The sequence below is a fragment of the Fomitopsis serialis genome, assembly GCF_022376445.1.
Source record: "Fomitopsis serialis strain Sig1Antser10 chromosome Unknown B0H18scaffold_172, whole genome shotgun sequence".
Lineage (NCBI taxonomy): Eukaryota > Fungi > Basidiomycota > Agaricomycetes > Polyporales > Fomitopsidaceae > Fomitopsis > Fomitopsis serialis.
Window position 1 is genome coordinate 1 of NW_025955132.1, and position 16,145 is coordinate 16,145.

Genomic DNA, 16,145 nt, shown 5'->3' on the forward strand with positions numbered 1-16,145 from the left:
TCGTCGCGTCAGCGCGCGGCATTCTTCAAGCTTTGTTGTCCAGCGAACCGAGAGATCAGGGTGGCGGCGCCGAAAGCGCTTGTACCAAGTCGCGCCGAGAGGGGTCTCTGCGATGTCGGATGCGTAGTCGAGAACAGCCTGCTGGGACATGGGAACACCGCGCCGCCCAAGTTCTTTGATCCATGCGACGAGGACCTCTTCCTGCGCAGCCGAAATCTTGCGCTCGTTTGCATGCGCATCCTGACGTGACTGGGTCTCCCCCTTGTATCGAGCTGCGAGCGTCTGGCGGGCGATGCTGTAGTCTCTCGCAGCCGCGCGCATCAGGAAAACCCTCTTTCCGGAATTCGCGATAACGCACCAAAAATCCCGCTAACATGTGGAACGTCGCGAATTCCGAGACTTTCGCGTCGTGTTTGGTCCATTACGAGTAATATCAGACAATTTCCTACTTTGATTGTGCACGCAGTAGTAATTGTTTAGGTTCTTCCCGAGTTGTCAATGCAATGTCATAATAACAATAGATGCTGTGTACCACAAATCATCTAGACTGATATATATTTCGGGCTACCTAGCATTTCACAGTGAGCGGGCAGACGAATACTAAGGGCAGATGAGCGGACTCGGAGTGGGTAAGTGGACGCGAGTTTGGGCCTGTTACCTCAGGCTGCACCTGCCATCCTCCCTTTCCTCCCTGCTCGCTCATGCTCGCGCATCCCCGCTCGTCACGCATCATCCGCACGCCCTCCTGACTTCTCGCTACTGTGCCCGTACGTACGGCGCACTCGTCGGCTGCGTGTGCAAGCCAGGCACCGGCCCTGTGTGTTCGCGGTCGGCGGGTCGCGCTGGCGCACACCCCGGCCCTCCTCAACGCTGCCGCTGTCTGCCGTCCCTTGCTCACGCGCGCGCGGTCCGTTCGTAGGCTGTGCTTGTGTGCTGGGCATTCGCCATGCACACTCGCGGTCGCCGTGCGTGTCATCGCCCGCCTGTGTGCCCGCTCGCCCGCCTGCTTGGCTGGCTGCACGTTCTTCGACCACGTCGACGTGCTGGGCATTCGCCCGGCGCACTTGCGGTCGGCGCGTGTGTGCTGTCGCCAGCCCGCTTACCCGCCCGCTCGCCTCAGGCTGCCCGCTTTTCCCGCCCGGGTAGTCTGTTTGCTCGTCCGCCCGGTAGTCAGCTCGCTCGTACGCCCGGCAGCCCGTTCGCCGGCCGTGTCTGCATGCAGGGCTCCGCGTGCTCGCAGTCGCCGTACGCGTCGTGCAGCAGACTGGTGCTGCACGTCACTGCACCCTGTGTTCGTTGTTAGCGTACCCACCCGCCTGCGTATGCACTCATCTTTCCTTCCCTTTGCTCGTGTGTCCATCGTCCGTCCATCGGCCATGTCTGCACGCAGGGTATGGGCCTGCGCGCTCGTCGTCGTCGTGTACGTTGTGCTGCACCCCTGGCGCGCCAGCCACCCATTCGTTGACCACGGTCCGCCGCGTCCGCGTGCTGATTCGAGCCGTCGATTTGCTCGTGGTAGCGCTCGTGTACGCCCGATTCAGCGCACTATTGCGGAAGGGTGCTGGGTGGTAGGGCGGTAACTAGTTACTGGGAGCGGCGGACCAAGAGACGGTAAACTCAAATGGCCTAAGGGCAGGTATGTCTGCCCTGAATGAGATCTGGATCAAATCACGTGTTCACATCGCCACGTTGGCGACGTCGCGACTCGCATGACTCCCCTCCACAGTGTCCACACTCATCTTCCCTTCCCTACCGTTGAGTTACAGTATGTTCGAGGTAACCGACTCATCAACATCAACAACGCAAGCGAGCACGAAGACACTTGATATCGGCGACCTCTTGAGCGTGCTGAACACGGAGAAGCTCCGCGGGTACAACATCATAGTGTCCGTACTGCGATGCGCAGCTGCGTACGCATCCACGAGGTGCGTGCCTCTCTATGGGGTCCGAGGCTCAAGCCCGACGGGCGCCGCGCAGGCTCCAAGAGACAGCAAATCAACCTCTATGTCACCGAAGACGCAGAAGTCATCGGTCACGTCGTCGCCGCGATCCAGTTCATTGAGGCTGAGCATGAGAAGGGAAGGGCCAGTGAGTAGCTATCGCCCGCTCACTGTTGCCCTCTTGCTACCTCACGCGTTTAAGTGTCTACCTGTTCACTCACGCACTCACTGGCACGCTCTCGTCCGCCCACTTGCTCACCCGCTCTTTCTCGCCCGCACGCTCATCCTCCTGCCAGCTCGCTCATCTGCCGACCTGTCGGTCTTGCGCATGCGTCCTCTCGCGGCTTCAAGCTCTCGCCCGCCCACCCTCTCTCGCCTCCATGCCCACCCTCCGCCCGCCGGTGCCTCCTTTCGCCTGCACTGCCTCCCGCCTGCGCCGTCTCTTGCTTGCGCCATCTCTTGCTTGCGTCGCCTCTTGCTTGCGCTGCCTCTTGCCCACGCCTAATTTTGCCTGTGCTCCCTTGCGCCCACCCATCTCTCGCCCACGCTCTCTCTTGCCCGCCCACTTGTCTATCTGATTGAGTTGTACACTCACCCGCTCGCGCTCGCTCACAGCGCTTCTGCTCGGCCATCCGCTAGTTCGCATGCCCGTGCTTTCTCTCTCCCCATACATCAAGTGTTAGCTGGAGCCATACGATGGATAGGTACTGATCTCGAGTGGTTCACAAGTATTATACATTAGAAGTAGCTCGCCGACAAGTAGTAGTAGTAGTAGTACTGGCTGTATTGTCCTGGATCGTCAACAGTACATTGCAATGCATTCCACGTTTTCTGATACCTACGTGTCTGTGTGCTGAATGTACTGCGAACAATAAGAGAATAAAGGGAATGATCCATATAATAGTGTAGAACCCTGGCCCGAACACGGCTGCATTCTTCGCAATATCGTGTTATTCATATTTGAGTTCTCGACCATAGCGAATATACTGCTACTACAGCGAACATACGAATGGCTACAATTACTCGTCTTTCGCGGTAATAATACAACATTCGTTGTTATTGCTAAAAGAGGGTTTTCCTGATGCGGACAGCATAGACAGGCTGCCCATTTGCCTTCAAGCCGCGCGACTTAACAGCAGCAACTGCCGCCTGAAGTCGCTCCTCGTGATTCTCGAACTCATAGTTGGGTGGCTTGACAATGCCTGGTTGTATAACATAGTATTAGTATCCTTGTCAACCCGGAAGACGATCCAATTAAATACTTACCTGCATCTGCAGCGAGCTCAGGCTCACTGGCAGCTTCAAAGGCCGATGAGTTCATTGCCTCCGTAATGTCACTGTATGATCATGTCAATTGTCCGGTTCGATTGTGTAAAGGTGAGTACTACATCAGGAAAAAGCTTTCCGGGCCATAGCACCCACTGAAGTTACATCACCATGATAGGAGCCATAGGGGCTGTAGAGGGCTGTAGACGTCAGCATTGACTATCTATTAATCCATAGTTGTCCATAGTACAGCGTAGTCGGGTGTAAGTGGGCCATAGGAGTCAATAGCTTTCATCTGTTGTGTATATCAAACCATTGACGAGGATATAAAAACAAATGCCGCATAGCAGTGATACTCATCGGTGCACTGTGATATCACCGAAGCTACGAGAGTCACAGCTTAGACTCATTCCAGGAATTGATGTGATAACATTACAGGCAGACGTGGAACTCCGAGCCATAGGCTATACATAGTAGACAATATACTATTAGAGGTTTCTATGCACACTGTATCAGGGGAATGAATCCTCGGTCTCCTTGAACACGGGCCCGTACGCTCCCGATCCATCAGCTTACAAGTTTGATTCGGTACCTGCAGGCAAGTGCCCTGTTTACGTGCACTTAGACGGCGTCGCAAGCGTCGTATGCGTCCTGAACGTGTTGGCCGGCCCTGGCCATGTTCGCCCTGTTAATGTTCATCCCCGTTGTGTTCGCTCCCGTCGCACTCGCCCAGACGCGCTCGCATACCTGCCTGCCAGTGTATCGCGCTCGTCTGTGTCGTGCTCGTCTGTGTCGTGCTCGTCTGTGTCGTGCTCATCTGTGTCGTGCTCGTCTGTGTCGTGCTCACCTGCATCGTGCGCACCTGCATCGTGCTCGCCTGCGTCGTACCTGTTGTGCTTGTGGTTGGTGGGCTGCAGGCCTGTCCTTGCTGCATGTCTTCGTTGTGAGTGTGTTCGTCCTAGACACGCTCTTCACGCTCGTCCTTGCCGGGCCATTGTCCGTCGTGCGTGTGGAATCAATCGACACGTCGGGTGCTTCTGCAAGTACGCGCGTCGCGGGACAGGTCACTGTTTTCGTCAGCAGTGTGTACATCGGGCAACATGATAAACGTACAAATTACACAAACATTGGTCGTGAATGAACTGAGAGCGCCAGACGTGCAGCGAGGCACGTCCGACACGTGGCCGTGCAGCGCATACCTGGCGGATACTACGTGGAAGTCGTCCCGAGCGATGGAGGAGCTGTCTTCGTGGCCAGCAAGGCGCGCGACGGACTTCTCATTCACCAAACGCCTGCGGGTGCGGGACTTCATCAGGGCAGCCGTGAATGGGGTGTGTCTGGCTGTAAGGGCGTACCTTCGAGCTTGAGCCTTCGCGCTCGTTCTATCCAACTCACACTACACCCTTCCCCTTTCTTCCTCTTCGTGCTCTCCTCCTGTCCTTCTGACCCCCTATTCCTGCAGTTCGCGCGGCTCTCTCGCTCGACGCAGGACTTGTAGGTGCATCGTTTCGGTCCTGGATCGGGCGGGGGCGTCGCCAGAGCCGCGAGTTCGACCAGGGGTTGACACAGTCGAGTGGTAGAGCGGAAGAGTTTGCGAGAGGGCCGAAAGATGAGCATCGGAGCATTTGGCAGATAGGCTGGAGATGACGAAGCAGACGAGAGGCGGCTGAGCGAAGTGGGCGAGAGAGCAGCTGGCAGAGGCGCGCCGTCGTCTGCAAGTGCGAAGCGCTCGCTTCGGTGAATGCCGACTGCTGCCACAACTGCCACGACACGCCTCTCACTGCTCCAAGCCTCCAACTCGAAGTACCTCCCTTCCCTCGCGGCCGCTCCCTGCCCGCCGCATATCTTCAAGACACGCGGACGGGCCCGCTCCCAAGAGGCGAGGTGCACGGCACGCAGCCGTAATGAGCCTCAGTGGAGGCTCGCTAGGTGAGTGCCCCGACTCGATGGGCCAGCTGTGTATAAGTCACGCAGCAGTCGACGTCGCAGTCTTGGGTGTCGACCGCAGGAGCACGACACTACGGTGGAGTAGGCCGGTCGAGGACAGCGCATACTTCGAGCAGGCGAGCGTCGTCGCAAAGGCACGGCAGTCCGTCGTCTCGAACGGCTCCGTCCAGCTTGCCTACGCCGAGCGGCCCCCGTCAAGTCAGGCGCGCTCGTCAAAGACGTCTTACACTGACGCGCGCCATCTCTCCAACGGCTCTGCACAACCCTCGGCCTCAAACAGTCGGGCTACATCTACTTATGCCACTGCCAGCGACGGCAGTCCTCGGGTACTGTCTGCCTCTCTATCTGTGCCAAAGAGTCGACCGTCATCCAGTCAATCCACCTCGCCTACCACTCGACCTCGGTTCCTCTCCGCATCTCACGCCCGCTTCCACACCACTCCCGCAAGCGCTGTCCCTCGTCGCAACGCCCCCACGGTCATCTCCGCCCCGCCTCCCGTCTTCTCCCAGCTCATCAAGTGCGACATCAATCACCCCTGCACCGGACGAAGACCCGGATGCATTCCACGTGCGCTCGACTCGTCCGCTTGCTCGCGCCCTCGTCCCCTCGCTTTCCCGCTCTCCCCCTCGTTCGCTTGCCCATCCGCCCGCTTTGCTTGCCCGCTCGCTCGCCCTCTCGCCCTCTCGCCCGCCCTCTCGCCCGCCCTCTCGCCCACCCGCCTGCCCTCTCGCTCGCCCGCCCGCTCGTCCTCTCGCTCGTCCTCTCGCTCGCTCGTCCTCTCGCTCGCCCGCCCGCCCGCTCGCCCTTGCCGGCCTCGTTCTTTTGCTAGCCGACCCGCTCGCTTTCGCCTCTCCCGCCCCCTCTTGCCCACCTGGGAATTCTTGTCCGCTCGCGCACGCGTCCTGCCCGCTCGTTCACGCGTCTTGCCCACCTGTTTTTGCCCACTCGCTCGCTCGACCTCGTACTAGCTTAGGTGAGTACACCGGCGGCGCAAACTTTGTCAGTCCCAGCGACCTCACTGTCAGGCCTGACCGGACTGTCTCACCCCGCTCTCGTCCGCTTCAAATACGGCTTCATGGGCAGCATCATCCGCCAGCTCGAGGAATTCGCCCACCTCTACGACTAACTGATATGCCAAGGTGCTTGTTGAGGTGCGTGCGCCTCTACCACGCATACGTAGGATGCTCGCCGTCGCAGCAAGACAGACGGCCGTGTTGCGCCTCGCCCGCCTTTTCGCCCACTTAGTACTTACCTACTCACCTAGTCGACCACGCGCCTGCTCTTGCCCGGCTGCCCGCTTTCCTTTCCACACGTACCTTCTCGACCCCCTGTCCACTCTCGCCCGTCTGCGTACCTCACGCCTGCCTACCCGCTCTCACCCGCCTGATCTCGCTTTGACTTGCACAACCTGTACTGCTGCAGCGGGTTGGTACCCGGGGTGCCCGGGGTGGGTACGGGTACTGGTTGAGCACGGGACACATGTGTGCTCTGTCTATGCATACAATACTTGTTTTCGTAGTTGTAATACTGTGTCATCTTGCAATCTATTACATTTTATTTGATGTTCTTTCTGTTATATGAGCTGGGGACGACCGAGTGACCAGTATGATCCCATATTATCAGTGCTATGCTTTGAGATGTCTACTATGATGGAATATGTCTCAGTATGTTGGCTTATGGGCCTATAGTACTATCATTCTATTGTGTACTATGCTGTTCTATGTTGACCATGGTGGTACTATGACCTGCTACAGATCACTACAGATTCTGCAAGCATGCTATACACAGGGGGGATTGCAATGAGCCTATACCAACTATGTCCCCTATATTGGCTGACCTAGGGATTGTCATTTTTCCTGATGCTAGTACTCACTTGATCTGCGCATCGGCATGCACATCGGCACCGCTACCGTTACTGCGATCTTTATCATCTTCATCTACTGTGCAAAATCGTATGTCAGCACGGCAGTGTCTCTACTCCGAGACGCGGCCACTCACCAGCATCGCCGTCATTGCTCATCTCGTCCTCCGAACTATCTATGTCGGTCCAGATCTCGCCATCGGAGTCATCGTCGTCTTCAATACTCTCTTGATCATCGAGGTCATGGTCTTCGTCGTCAAAGTCGCGCTCGCTATCGGTGTCAGTAACTGACTGCAGCTCGGGTGCTTCGTCACTGTCCACGTCAGAGTCTTCGGGCCACAGCTGAGAGGGCATGATGTTTGCGAGGTGAGGCGGCAGCAGAGAGATCTGATTGCGAGCTGGGGAGTGTCCGAGTCTGAAGAGCACTCACTGCGAACTTCTGCCTTATATACTGCAGACCCCATGTCGTCATTCCCACCCATCCACCCTCATAACTAGTGAGCACGAGATTGGTAAGTTTGCGCTGGCTTGAGGGGATGGACCCGAGCTTGGGGATGGCGAGGAAGTGGCATGCATGTTGTCGAGTCCTGGATGGCGAAGATCGAGGCGAATATGTATGATCTGCTTGAGAAACAATGGACATACCTATTTATGGTGTTGAACCTCGCGTTGGCCCTGCCGTATTCATGTAGTTCGCCGTGGTCGTCGTCTCGATCAGCGGTTGAGCGGTCCTATTGCGAGTGTGATTCTGGGTGAAATAAAATACCTAAAAATAAGTGAACCTTCAGATATGAAAGACCGAAGCTCTGACTATGCAAACATACCAGTTTGGATTGCACGTCTCGAAGCTTAGCAATGTAGTTGCACATAGTCGGCGGAACCCTGATCAGCATACCCCAAACCTCGATATGGCCTCATACGTTGTCAGGCATCGTTGGTGGGCCTGAGAGTGCGTGCAGGGATGGGCGTAGGTATGCTTATGGCAGTAGAGTTGTCGCGCGGTAGAGGGCTGAGAGTAAGATGAAAGAAGGCGTCCGTAGGTCGGGGCTTCTCAGCTGACACTTACCAAATCGGGGTACCCTCCCTCATAATCGCCGCCCTGCTCCAAACCTTTGCTGTATGGGCGTGTGAGTGAGCATAGTGCATGGTGGGACATATAGCAAGCTGTAGATATCGAAAGTGTGGCGATAGAAGGAGTAGAACGCGCTGTAGGCCACGATGGCCCATTACCTAGGGTGGCTCAGATCGTGGCCCGATATAGTACTTGAGTGACTGTAAGTTACGTAGTGGAGTAACTTATTAGTAGACTGTATTATGTAATTGCACTGCTGGGTCGAACTTGGGTCGACCCTCCTTCTCCTCCGCGTCGATCATCCTCATCTGTTACTTAACCTGGTCACATTCGCGTCAAATCCGCAGCTATGCTCTCTGGAGGATTACAACGCTTCTGTCGGACCATCAATTGAGCTCTCTGTAACTCTGTGGGACGGCATTCAGGAATCCAGCCGTCCGCGTCGACGCATCGCACGGAACACTACTTTCATTGGGCAGGTCCTTGCAACGCACATTACGTAGTATGGCACTGTCAATGTGACGTGCTGAGTATGTCTTCGTCGTTCCACGAATCACCTCGCGCGGGTCGTGGCATGCCGGACCGTAGCCAGCTGCTAGTACTTAGGGTATGTCCATGACAATCTTAACCTTATGGTGTTTTAGCTTTTTGAATGTCAGTGCTGATCATGCTTTTCCAGTGATCCAAACGCTCGTATTGCGCCTTCTCCCAGACTCAATCCACGTCCACGTTTGCGTTTGATTTTCTACGAGTACGACAGTCACTTCCTGTCCAAATATCAGAGTGGTCTATAATGGTGAGTGCCTTCTCATCTCGACTGGAGATGACGTCGCAACGATAATGCGAGTTCAGTCTAAGTTCAGTCTAGATGTAGAACATGCGCTGACATCCCGAACGAGTGTCTGGATTCAGTACGTATGCGGCTACCTGGATGGTTCGTGATGGAGCCGGGATATACAGGGGATAGCTCACTGGCATAACTATAGCGTATCTCTTTGTGCGAAGAAGGCGATTTTCGCAATGCCGAAGAGTTTCCCTCAGGCGCGGAGGGCAGCGACGTTGAAAGCGGTACGACATGTAAAGCTGCGAGAACCCAAGAATGGAGACGTGATCAACAATGCTCAGCGATGGTATGACATATTAGAAGGATATCTTGGAGCATGCAGCGCTGGGCACGAATGAGACAAGAAGTTCTACAAGAGTTCGGCCGCCGTGGATCAACAATGGGCGCACAAGGCTGGCGGAAAGAATGTTCGTCAACATGTTACGGGTGCGTGCATATGTTTTAATGATGAACACCGCAGCAAGCGTTGATTCGACGTCTTGCCAGTGTTCAGTGTAGTTTCAGGTTTCCGCAGTACAAGCTGCCGGAATGCAGAGTCTTTGACCCTCAGGCTCCGTCTGGGCCATCTATGATCTATGTCGCGCTCTAAGTGCATATATGCACTGCCAATCTGACCGCACTACTACAGGAGTCCGAGGGAAGTTCGTGATGTGCGTAACGATCTTCTGAGAGAAGCTGTGCAGTGTGGGAATCAGGAAGAGCTATGCATGAGGAAGGTAGCGCGTCCCGACTTGGCTTCGGAGGTCGTTCCGTGACGATATTAGTGCGTATTGGTACGTGGGGCCGCAACTTCATCAATGAACCACTTAGCATCCCGGGTGCCAGTAGGGGGGAAGACGACTCTCAGTGCCCGGATACACTGCGCTCGGGCCAGACTTGTCAAGGATGTTGAGCGACACGAGTCAATGGCAGGGCGACCGGATTTCAGGCGACCGGCAGAGGTCCGTGGCGGTGTCATCTCCAGCGTCAGGGATGGTAATCCGCCGCGACACAGGTCAGCAGCGCCCAGGCTTCTGCAATGGAAGACATTGTTGATCGCAGAAGACTGGCCTCGGCTTCGTGCTGCGGGAGTTCGATTCCGTGCGTCGCCTGTGGCGCGCCCTCTTTGCGCGCTCACCATCATCGTGTCCATACTGATCTCGTCGATACGAAATAGGCGGTATGACCATGTATATAGGGCAGCTGCCGTCGACTATTCTTCGTATCCGCTCATCGGCTCTGTACAATTACTCCAGTTGCGATGGGTTCTCGAGCAACCTCCCGGGGTGTCTTTGTGGCTTTAATCCCAACATTCATGTACGTTCCGTCCTCGACAATTCCCTCATTAGAGCGAGACTCACGGTTCGTTGTCTTGCAGGCTATCCGACGTAGCCTTGTGTCAATTTTGCTTGTATCAGCGCTGGTATCCTGAAGACAGGAGACGCGTGAAGGCTACAATCTACGTTGTGATGCACGTCTGCTATTCTGGAATGACCAAAACCACCCCTCACTGACTGCCTTTCGTGGCGGTAGGTTCCTGGAGATCGTACACACCATTGCTTGCGCAGTCATGTTATATACCTACTCGGTCCAATGGCATGGTATGGCGGCGAAAATCAATGTGCTTCATTGGTAAGCCACCCTCGCTGTCATTGCGTTATTGCCTGATCCTCGATGCTCATGAATTTGGGGTGTAGGACCGCTGCAGTAGGTTTCCACGTCAATGCTGAGACATGTCACATACGACTGAATTTCTCATATACTCAGATCACGTCCCCGCTTGAGGTATGATGGCGCTAGGGCGCTCTCAGGATTTGTCGACCGACTGCGTCAATCGTTTTTACCAGACCTCAACTGTCATGATGGTTCAATGGTACGTCTGCAAAAGGTGCTCATGAACAACAACGACAGGCGTTGACAAATGATTAGCTTCTATATGCATAGAGTTTGGCTGTGTGCGTCACCTCCACAAGCTGAGGTATTCGGTGCATAAGAAAGACCGCTGAGAATGTCCTAGTCAGTGAGAAGAATTACAAAGTGCTGGTGATCCCTGTACGTCTTCTGCCGTGTGAGCCGCATTACGAATTTGTTAACATGGTTCTAGATGTTCCTGACCGTCGCCCGCATTGGTAAGCCCCCTCCCACCGTACGCCGTCTCGTTGACTATCTTGTTCACCAGCGTTGGGATGTGGTGAGTGATTGTGCATTGATGTACCCGTCCACGCTCATATGATGTGCATAGTTACTGCCGTTTGGATGTGCGCCCGACCCTAATTCTACAAGATCTCCGGCTGGCTAAAACATCCGATAGGTTCACTGCATTTGGCTGGCGAAACTATCGCGAGGATGCTACGGCAAAGGTACGTATCATGCTAGGGCGTCATTGTGTATATATCGATGAGTGCCGTAGATCGTCCTGTCTGTCTCACTAGCGTGTGCGGCTGCGAATGATGTAGTCATTACTGCGAGCCAAACGTACTACCTCCACCGAAGACGGACTGGGCTGCGTGGGTATGTGCTCGTTCAGTGTCATCAAGCGCGCTCACATAGGCATCGCTATACAGGACGGAATACATCATACGAACATTCATGTTCTACTCGATAAACATGGGGCTCATAACAATGCAAGTAACGATCATTCCGTTGTTGTACTACTAGCATTGACTTAATGGATGTACAACAGGATGACCTCGATAGCTACGCTGCTGACGGTGCGTGCTGTGCTGCATCAATTTTGTCTAGTGTGACATATACCGTTGTATCAGTTTGTGCTAGACCACGGCGGTCTCCTCTATGGCGGGCTCGCGCAGTTGCAATGCAAACGTACGTCATAAGATATGAGTCATCTCGCTTCACCACTCATGGTATTATCCCTGTCGTAGTATACGCGAACTCACTGCTAGCTAAGTGGGCCCCGAAGTCTTGTAACCCGAAAGTCGTTGATTGATTTCCTACGATATGTAGTCTCAACGCCAGACGAAGTCTTGGTAACAACCAGCCAAGTGCAGTTGAACTCTACCCCCATGATTTCGACTCGTTACCGGTAGCCTCGAACCAGCGACTTCCGGTCTCCAATCAATTCACGTCGGTACACTGAATGACTCACAGTACGAGCGATCGGAAGGCGTAACTACATGTTAGCCTTGATACCTCCCATCGTCGAGTGACTTTGTAATACTTAGTGCGTGGAACCTCTAGCATGTCTGACGCGTCTCGGAGTCGTGTTTATAACATATGCTAGTCTCTCCTGAACAGTCGACTCCAGTGGCTTGATTGTTCATGACAAGGTCATCTGTCTCTTGTGAATAATCTGTATGTGTCAGTATGTACCGAAAGTGCCTACTTAATAAGTTTGCATATTAGCACTGTTACTCCTCGGCGTACCAATGCCACATCACAGTTTTGGGGCTGGTCTACTCCCACAGTCGGGACGAGTTCATTCACTCGGGCTCCTAATGGAGGCCGCCCTACACTTCGCGAACCAATGGCAGAATGTCTGATTCACCGATTGAGCCACTCCAGACAATGTGGAAGGCGAAGGGTATACATGACATTCTGGTTGAAGGTAAGTACACTACATGTGTTCGGTACCCTTCACTTTCCATGCTGTCTGAAGATCTGTCGACAAGTAGTTCAAACGGTTATGTGGGACACGGGTGGAGGTAATCGGGTGATCAGGAGGGGCGCAGAGGGCGGAGAACCTGCTTGTAACACTGTTGGGCAGTAACAGTTGATTCTGGTTGGTAAAGTCCTCTAAGGAGAGTGAATCAGTGATACAGCTGGCGATGAAGACACGTTGGGGATGTCGTTACGTACTACGGTACTTGTCGATGCGACTGATCCTTACGATGGACTTAGTTGGAACTCCAGTTGCTTCCTTCTTCAGGTATGTCACTCTGTTCTTCTCCCATTTGGCCTTCTCTGTCTTGTCTTCTGCGTCGCCAACGAGTTCGTTCGGAATGAAGACCTGTTGAGCATTTGATCAAACTCTCAGGCTAGCTTGTTGATCACAGCGATGAACTGCGAACCTTCGTGATACCGTTCCGCCAGTCGTCCGATGAACGCGCAAATATGGCGCATACACTTGGTTCAGTCCCCGGATTTCTGCGCTGGTTCATGCGCGCGAAGATCTCAGCGCTATAAGACAAGTAGCCCTTCAGTTTACCGAGGTGTTGTTGAAAAATGTAGACATACGTCTCGCGATCATCAGTGACGTACAACCCGACGCCTGTCTCAACGAAGGCGGCGATGAGAAAGAGAGTAACAGAGGGGTATCACTTGCTTTACCTGACTGCTCGTCAGCACCCGACGTAAGCTTCGCAGACGCAGAACTAGTAAACCCCAGGTATTCCGAGAAACTCTGTTGTATGGGTGGTCTCTCCAACGACAGCCGCTGAGCCCAGAATCCTGCGGTTATCTGACGAAGATTTATAATATGCGCGTACAGGTTGTACCATGACACGCACAGAGTTGGTCCCATGCCATCCAATGAACTCTGTTCGACGACATCAGGTAAAGCCATGAGTTTTAGCAGAATGATTCGGCACCTTCACGGTCACGTTTGAAGTGTTCTATCGCTGCATCGAGTACAAGACCAGATGCATCAGTGACGATATGGGTATCTGAATGGGTAACGCCTACGGCGAGACTCACCTGAGCGAGGTCTGAAGGGCGGGTGTGGTGGTAGGTTACGTACAGTAGTACCGTTTGCGCCGACTAACGTGGCATTCTGTCGAGAAAGTGATGCCATTATCACAGTATAACGAGTAGCTTCAGTAAGACTGGAAACCCATTACGCACCTCTGAAGTGGACAGCCTGTTAGGAATGGGGGTAGCGTTGACCAGGATACACATGAGAAACTGGATCATTAGCAAGCAAAGAGTGAACATGGCGTGTCTTGATAGCACCTCACAGCTGAATGTGTAGTGTGAGTACGACATCCCGCACTAATGGCAGATGGTGTTAGCTCACAGGTTGCTACGAGTGTTCTCGGTATGGAGAGGCTGAGGGTATGCCAGATATCCTGAGAGGGATATCGTCGGGAGTCCACGTCCAACTTATGGCACGAGACCAGAACTACTATTGTCGGCAGCAGTCCACAGAGGACAGCATGCGCCGGCACGGAACAGCCCAAGAGAAGCATAGGGAGAACCATCGGATCGTAGCATGAGTAGGCCGAGCGGCGCCCATCTGCGTTCAACAGTCTGAGCGGTACTACGTTGGTAGCCAGATTCAGAGACGGACGCACCGTGTCAGTGTTGAAACGCTGCCGTTCGACAAGGTCGAACAGATTCGAACTTGTCCTCGCCGTCATCATCTGCATCATCCTTCTGTTCGGCCACATACCATTCAGCGTCTTGTCGACTCGATCTGGGCGGTGTTGCGCTGACCGAGCCTCTTGATCAGTGAGCGCCTCGCTGACCCAGAGTTGAAGCAGTTCATTCCGGGCAATACTCACTCTGTACGTATACATGAGTCTTCCCAAGTCTTCCCCCTAAATGACCCGAGAGGCGCTGTCTGATTGACCAGCATTGCACTGCATTCTCGTATATGCATGTCTTCGCAGCTTATAGCAGCGACAGCAAGTTCTCCCTACCACTCATCATCTCTCCGCCATGCCCATCTTACACTTCAGAATGCCTGCGTATGCCAGAGGCCTCCTAGTCTTCGCCCTCGCCCGAAAGGACAGCCTCAACCGTAACCAGTACATGCTCGTCCTTGCCGAGCCGTACGGTATGGCCGATGACCGCAGAGTCGCCACTCTCAATTGTTCCACTTCAGCCAACGAAGCAGACGCACCCGCATCGTCTCCCTCAGAACATCCAGTGATTTGGTTCGACTGCGACGTCGATCGAGATCCCCTCGTTACTGAGCCCAAGGGCGGTGTATACAATGCAATGCTCCAGGCAGACCCGCCGGTCATACGTCCAACCGGGCGCACGCGCAAGATGGTCGCGGAACCTGGCGGTGTGCAAGTGGCGCACGAGGTCGAGATCTTGCCTGGAGAGGACGAGCTGTCGCACATGTGCTGCTATTGCGGACAGAGCGAGCTCCTCGGACCGACGCGCTTCAAGCGCTGTGACCGGGATACTGCGCGACCGCAGTATTGGTGCTCGACGGTATGTCTTTTCGTCCGAAGCCGTTCGTAACAACTGACGAGGCTTCTTCGCAGTGTGAGCATCAATCTACGCTGACGAGACTCTTCTCGTGGGCGGTGAGGCGTTATTGGCTTGGTGGACTGGAATGATGATGCTGTACTTGCTGGATCCGGATTCCACTGAATGGTCCGTTTGTGGGGTTGCGGGTCTAGTCTGTATTATCACCAGCAAACTGATACGAGGTCGAGCAGACCGGCCGGGTCGCCCTACGCTGTAGCTATGTCTGCGGGAAATAGGGTCTCGTCAGCTATTCACTTGTACACAGGATACGGTATCACCTCGCAAAGTTTCTGGCCTGTGTGTCGTCCGCTATCGTCCGGTTCAAGTTGCTAGAGGCACACTCAGGAATGGCATTGGCAAGGCACGGTAGCCACCATTGAGCCACCATGTATTAGACTGAATACAACGGTTACCCTTTTAGCGAGGTATACATAAGTAGTAAGTAGTACTTAAATAAGTCATCGCTTATATACATAAATGCAGAGCGAACTCTCTCACTATCATCGTGCTCTCGAGTCCACACCGTGAGCTGACTCGGACGCGACAGGATAGTTTGCAAGCAACGCGGCTAGTGTCCATCCTCACTGCCTTGTGTATGGGGTAAGTCACCAACTCATGTCAAGTGAATCCGCAAGGTTCTGATAGTAATTAATCAGTACCGTTCGCGTAGCATTGTACGTTGATGAGCAGATGAATGAGCTGCACCGAAGGCAACTTGAACTATCAACTTCAGCCTTGAGATGAACAAGATCAGCATCGCCTCTTGGAGCCGATGTGCTTCTCGGATGGCAGCATCTCTCATTTTCTGTCCAGTTCGGATTGACGCTTGCCATTCGTACACTGTCACCAATACGCCGCTTGAACACTCTTTCTGTACGCCGCCCTGGTATTTCTAGCGCGTCGGTGCTTCAGAGCGTCAACGCATCTCAGGTGAGACTTGAACCTGCTTCTTCGAGAGACTCAGCATACCGTCGGAGCGGCTCACCTTGCGGGGTACATATGCACAATGCACTGCTGAGCGCTGACCACGCATTACTTCACTAGGTTCCTTAGCCGTGTGAGCGGTGCGGCTGTCGC

At 54.3% G+C, this 16,145-nt stretch overlaps 5 protein-coding genes across 5 annotated transcripts; 3 read left to right on the forward strand and 2 right to left on the reverse strand.

Moving 5' to 3' along the window:
• Window positions 1-1,767: 1,767 nt before the first annotated feature.
• B0H18DRAFT_960054 (uncharacterized protein) lies at window positions 1,768-2,445 on the forward strand (the record flags this gene model as incomplete). The annotated part of the gene is made up of 3 exons (XM_048042909.1): window positions 1,768-1,925; window positions 1,952-2,088; window positions 2,237-2,445. The coding sequence occupies 3 exons, from the start codon at window positions 1,768-1,770 to the stop codon at window positions 2,443-2,445; spliced, it is 504 nt and encodes a 167-aa protein (XP_047886287.1).
• A 1,170-nt stretch (window positions 2,446-3,615) lies between these two features.
• Window positions 3,616-4,902, reverse strand: B0H18DRAFT_1046715 (uncharacterized protein). The gene is made up of 3 exons (XM_048030813.1): window positions 4,320-4,902; window positions 4,054-4,273; window positions 3,616-4,008 (listed from the first exon to the last, which is right to left on the reverse strand). The coding sequence occupies exons 1-3, from the start codon at window positions 4,516-4,518 to the stop codon at window positions 3,828-3,830; spliced, it is 600 nt and encodes a 199-aa protein (XP_047886288.1). The 5' UTR covers window positions 4,519-4,902; the 3' UTR covers window positions 3,616-3,827.
• A 5,022-nt stretch (window positions 4,903-9,924) lies between these two features.
• Window positions 9,925-11,345, forward strand: B0H18DRAFT_150571 (uncharacterized protein). Its single transcript, XM_048036874.1, has 11 exons — window positions 9,925-10,099; window positions 10,166-10,226; window positions 10,288-10,380; window positions 10,443-10,541; window positions 10,607-10,616; window positions 10,677-10,694; window positions 10,757-10,782; window positions 10,839-10,864; window positions 10,927-10,961; window positions 11,014-11,269; window positions 11,320-11,345. The coding sequence occupies exons 2-10, from the start codon at window positions 10,171-10,173 to the stop codon at window positions 11,140-11,142; spliced, it is 492 nt and encodes a 163-aa protein (XP_047886289.1). The 5' UTR covers window positions 9,925-10,099; window positions 10,166-10,170; the 3' UTR covers window positions 11,143-11,269; window positions 11,320-11,345.
• Window positions 11,346-12,483: 1,138 nt separating this feature from the next.
• Window positions 12,484-13,431, reverse strand: B0H18DRAFT_1125868 (uncharacterized protein; the record flags this gene model as incomplete). The annotated part of the gene is made up of 5 exons (XM_048035078.1): window positions 12,484-12,662; window positions 12,726-12,876; window positions 12,938-13,046; window positions 13,104-13,137; window positions 13,197-13,431. The coding sequence occupies 5 exons, from the start codon at window positions 13,429-13,431 to the stop codon at window positions 12,484-12,486; spliced, it is 708 nt and encodes a 235-aa protein (XP_047886290.1).
• A 1,094-nt stretch (window positions 13,432-14,525) lies between these two features.
• Window positions 14,526-15,157, forward strand: B0H18DRAFT_1125869 (uncharacterized protein; the record flags this gene model as incomplete). Its single annotated transcript, XM_048035079.1, has 2 exons — window positions 14,526-15,029; window positions 15,083-15,157. The coding sequence occupies 2 exons, from the start codon at window positions 14,526-14,528 to the stop codon at window positions 15,155-15,157; spliced, it is 579 nt and encodes a 192-aa protein (XP_047886291.1).
• Window positions 15,158-16,145: the final 988 nt, after the last annotated feature.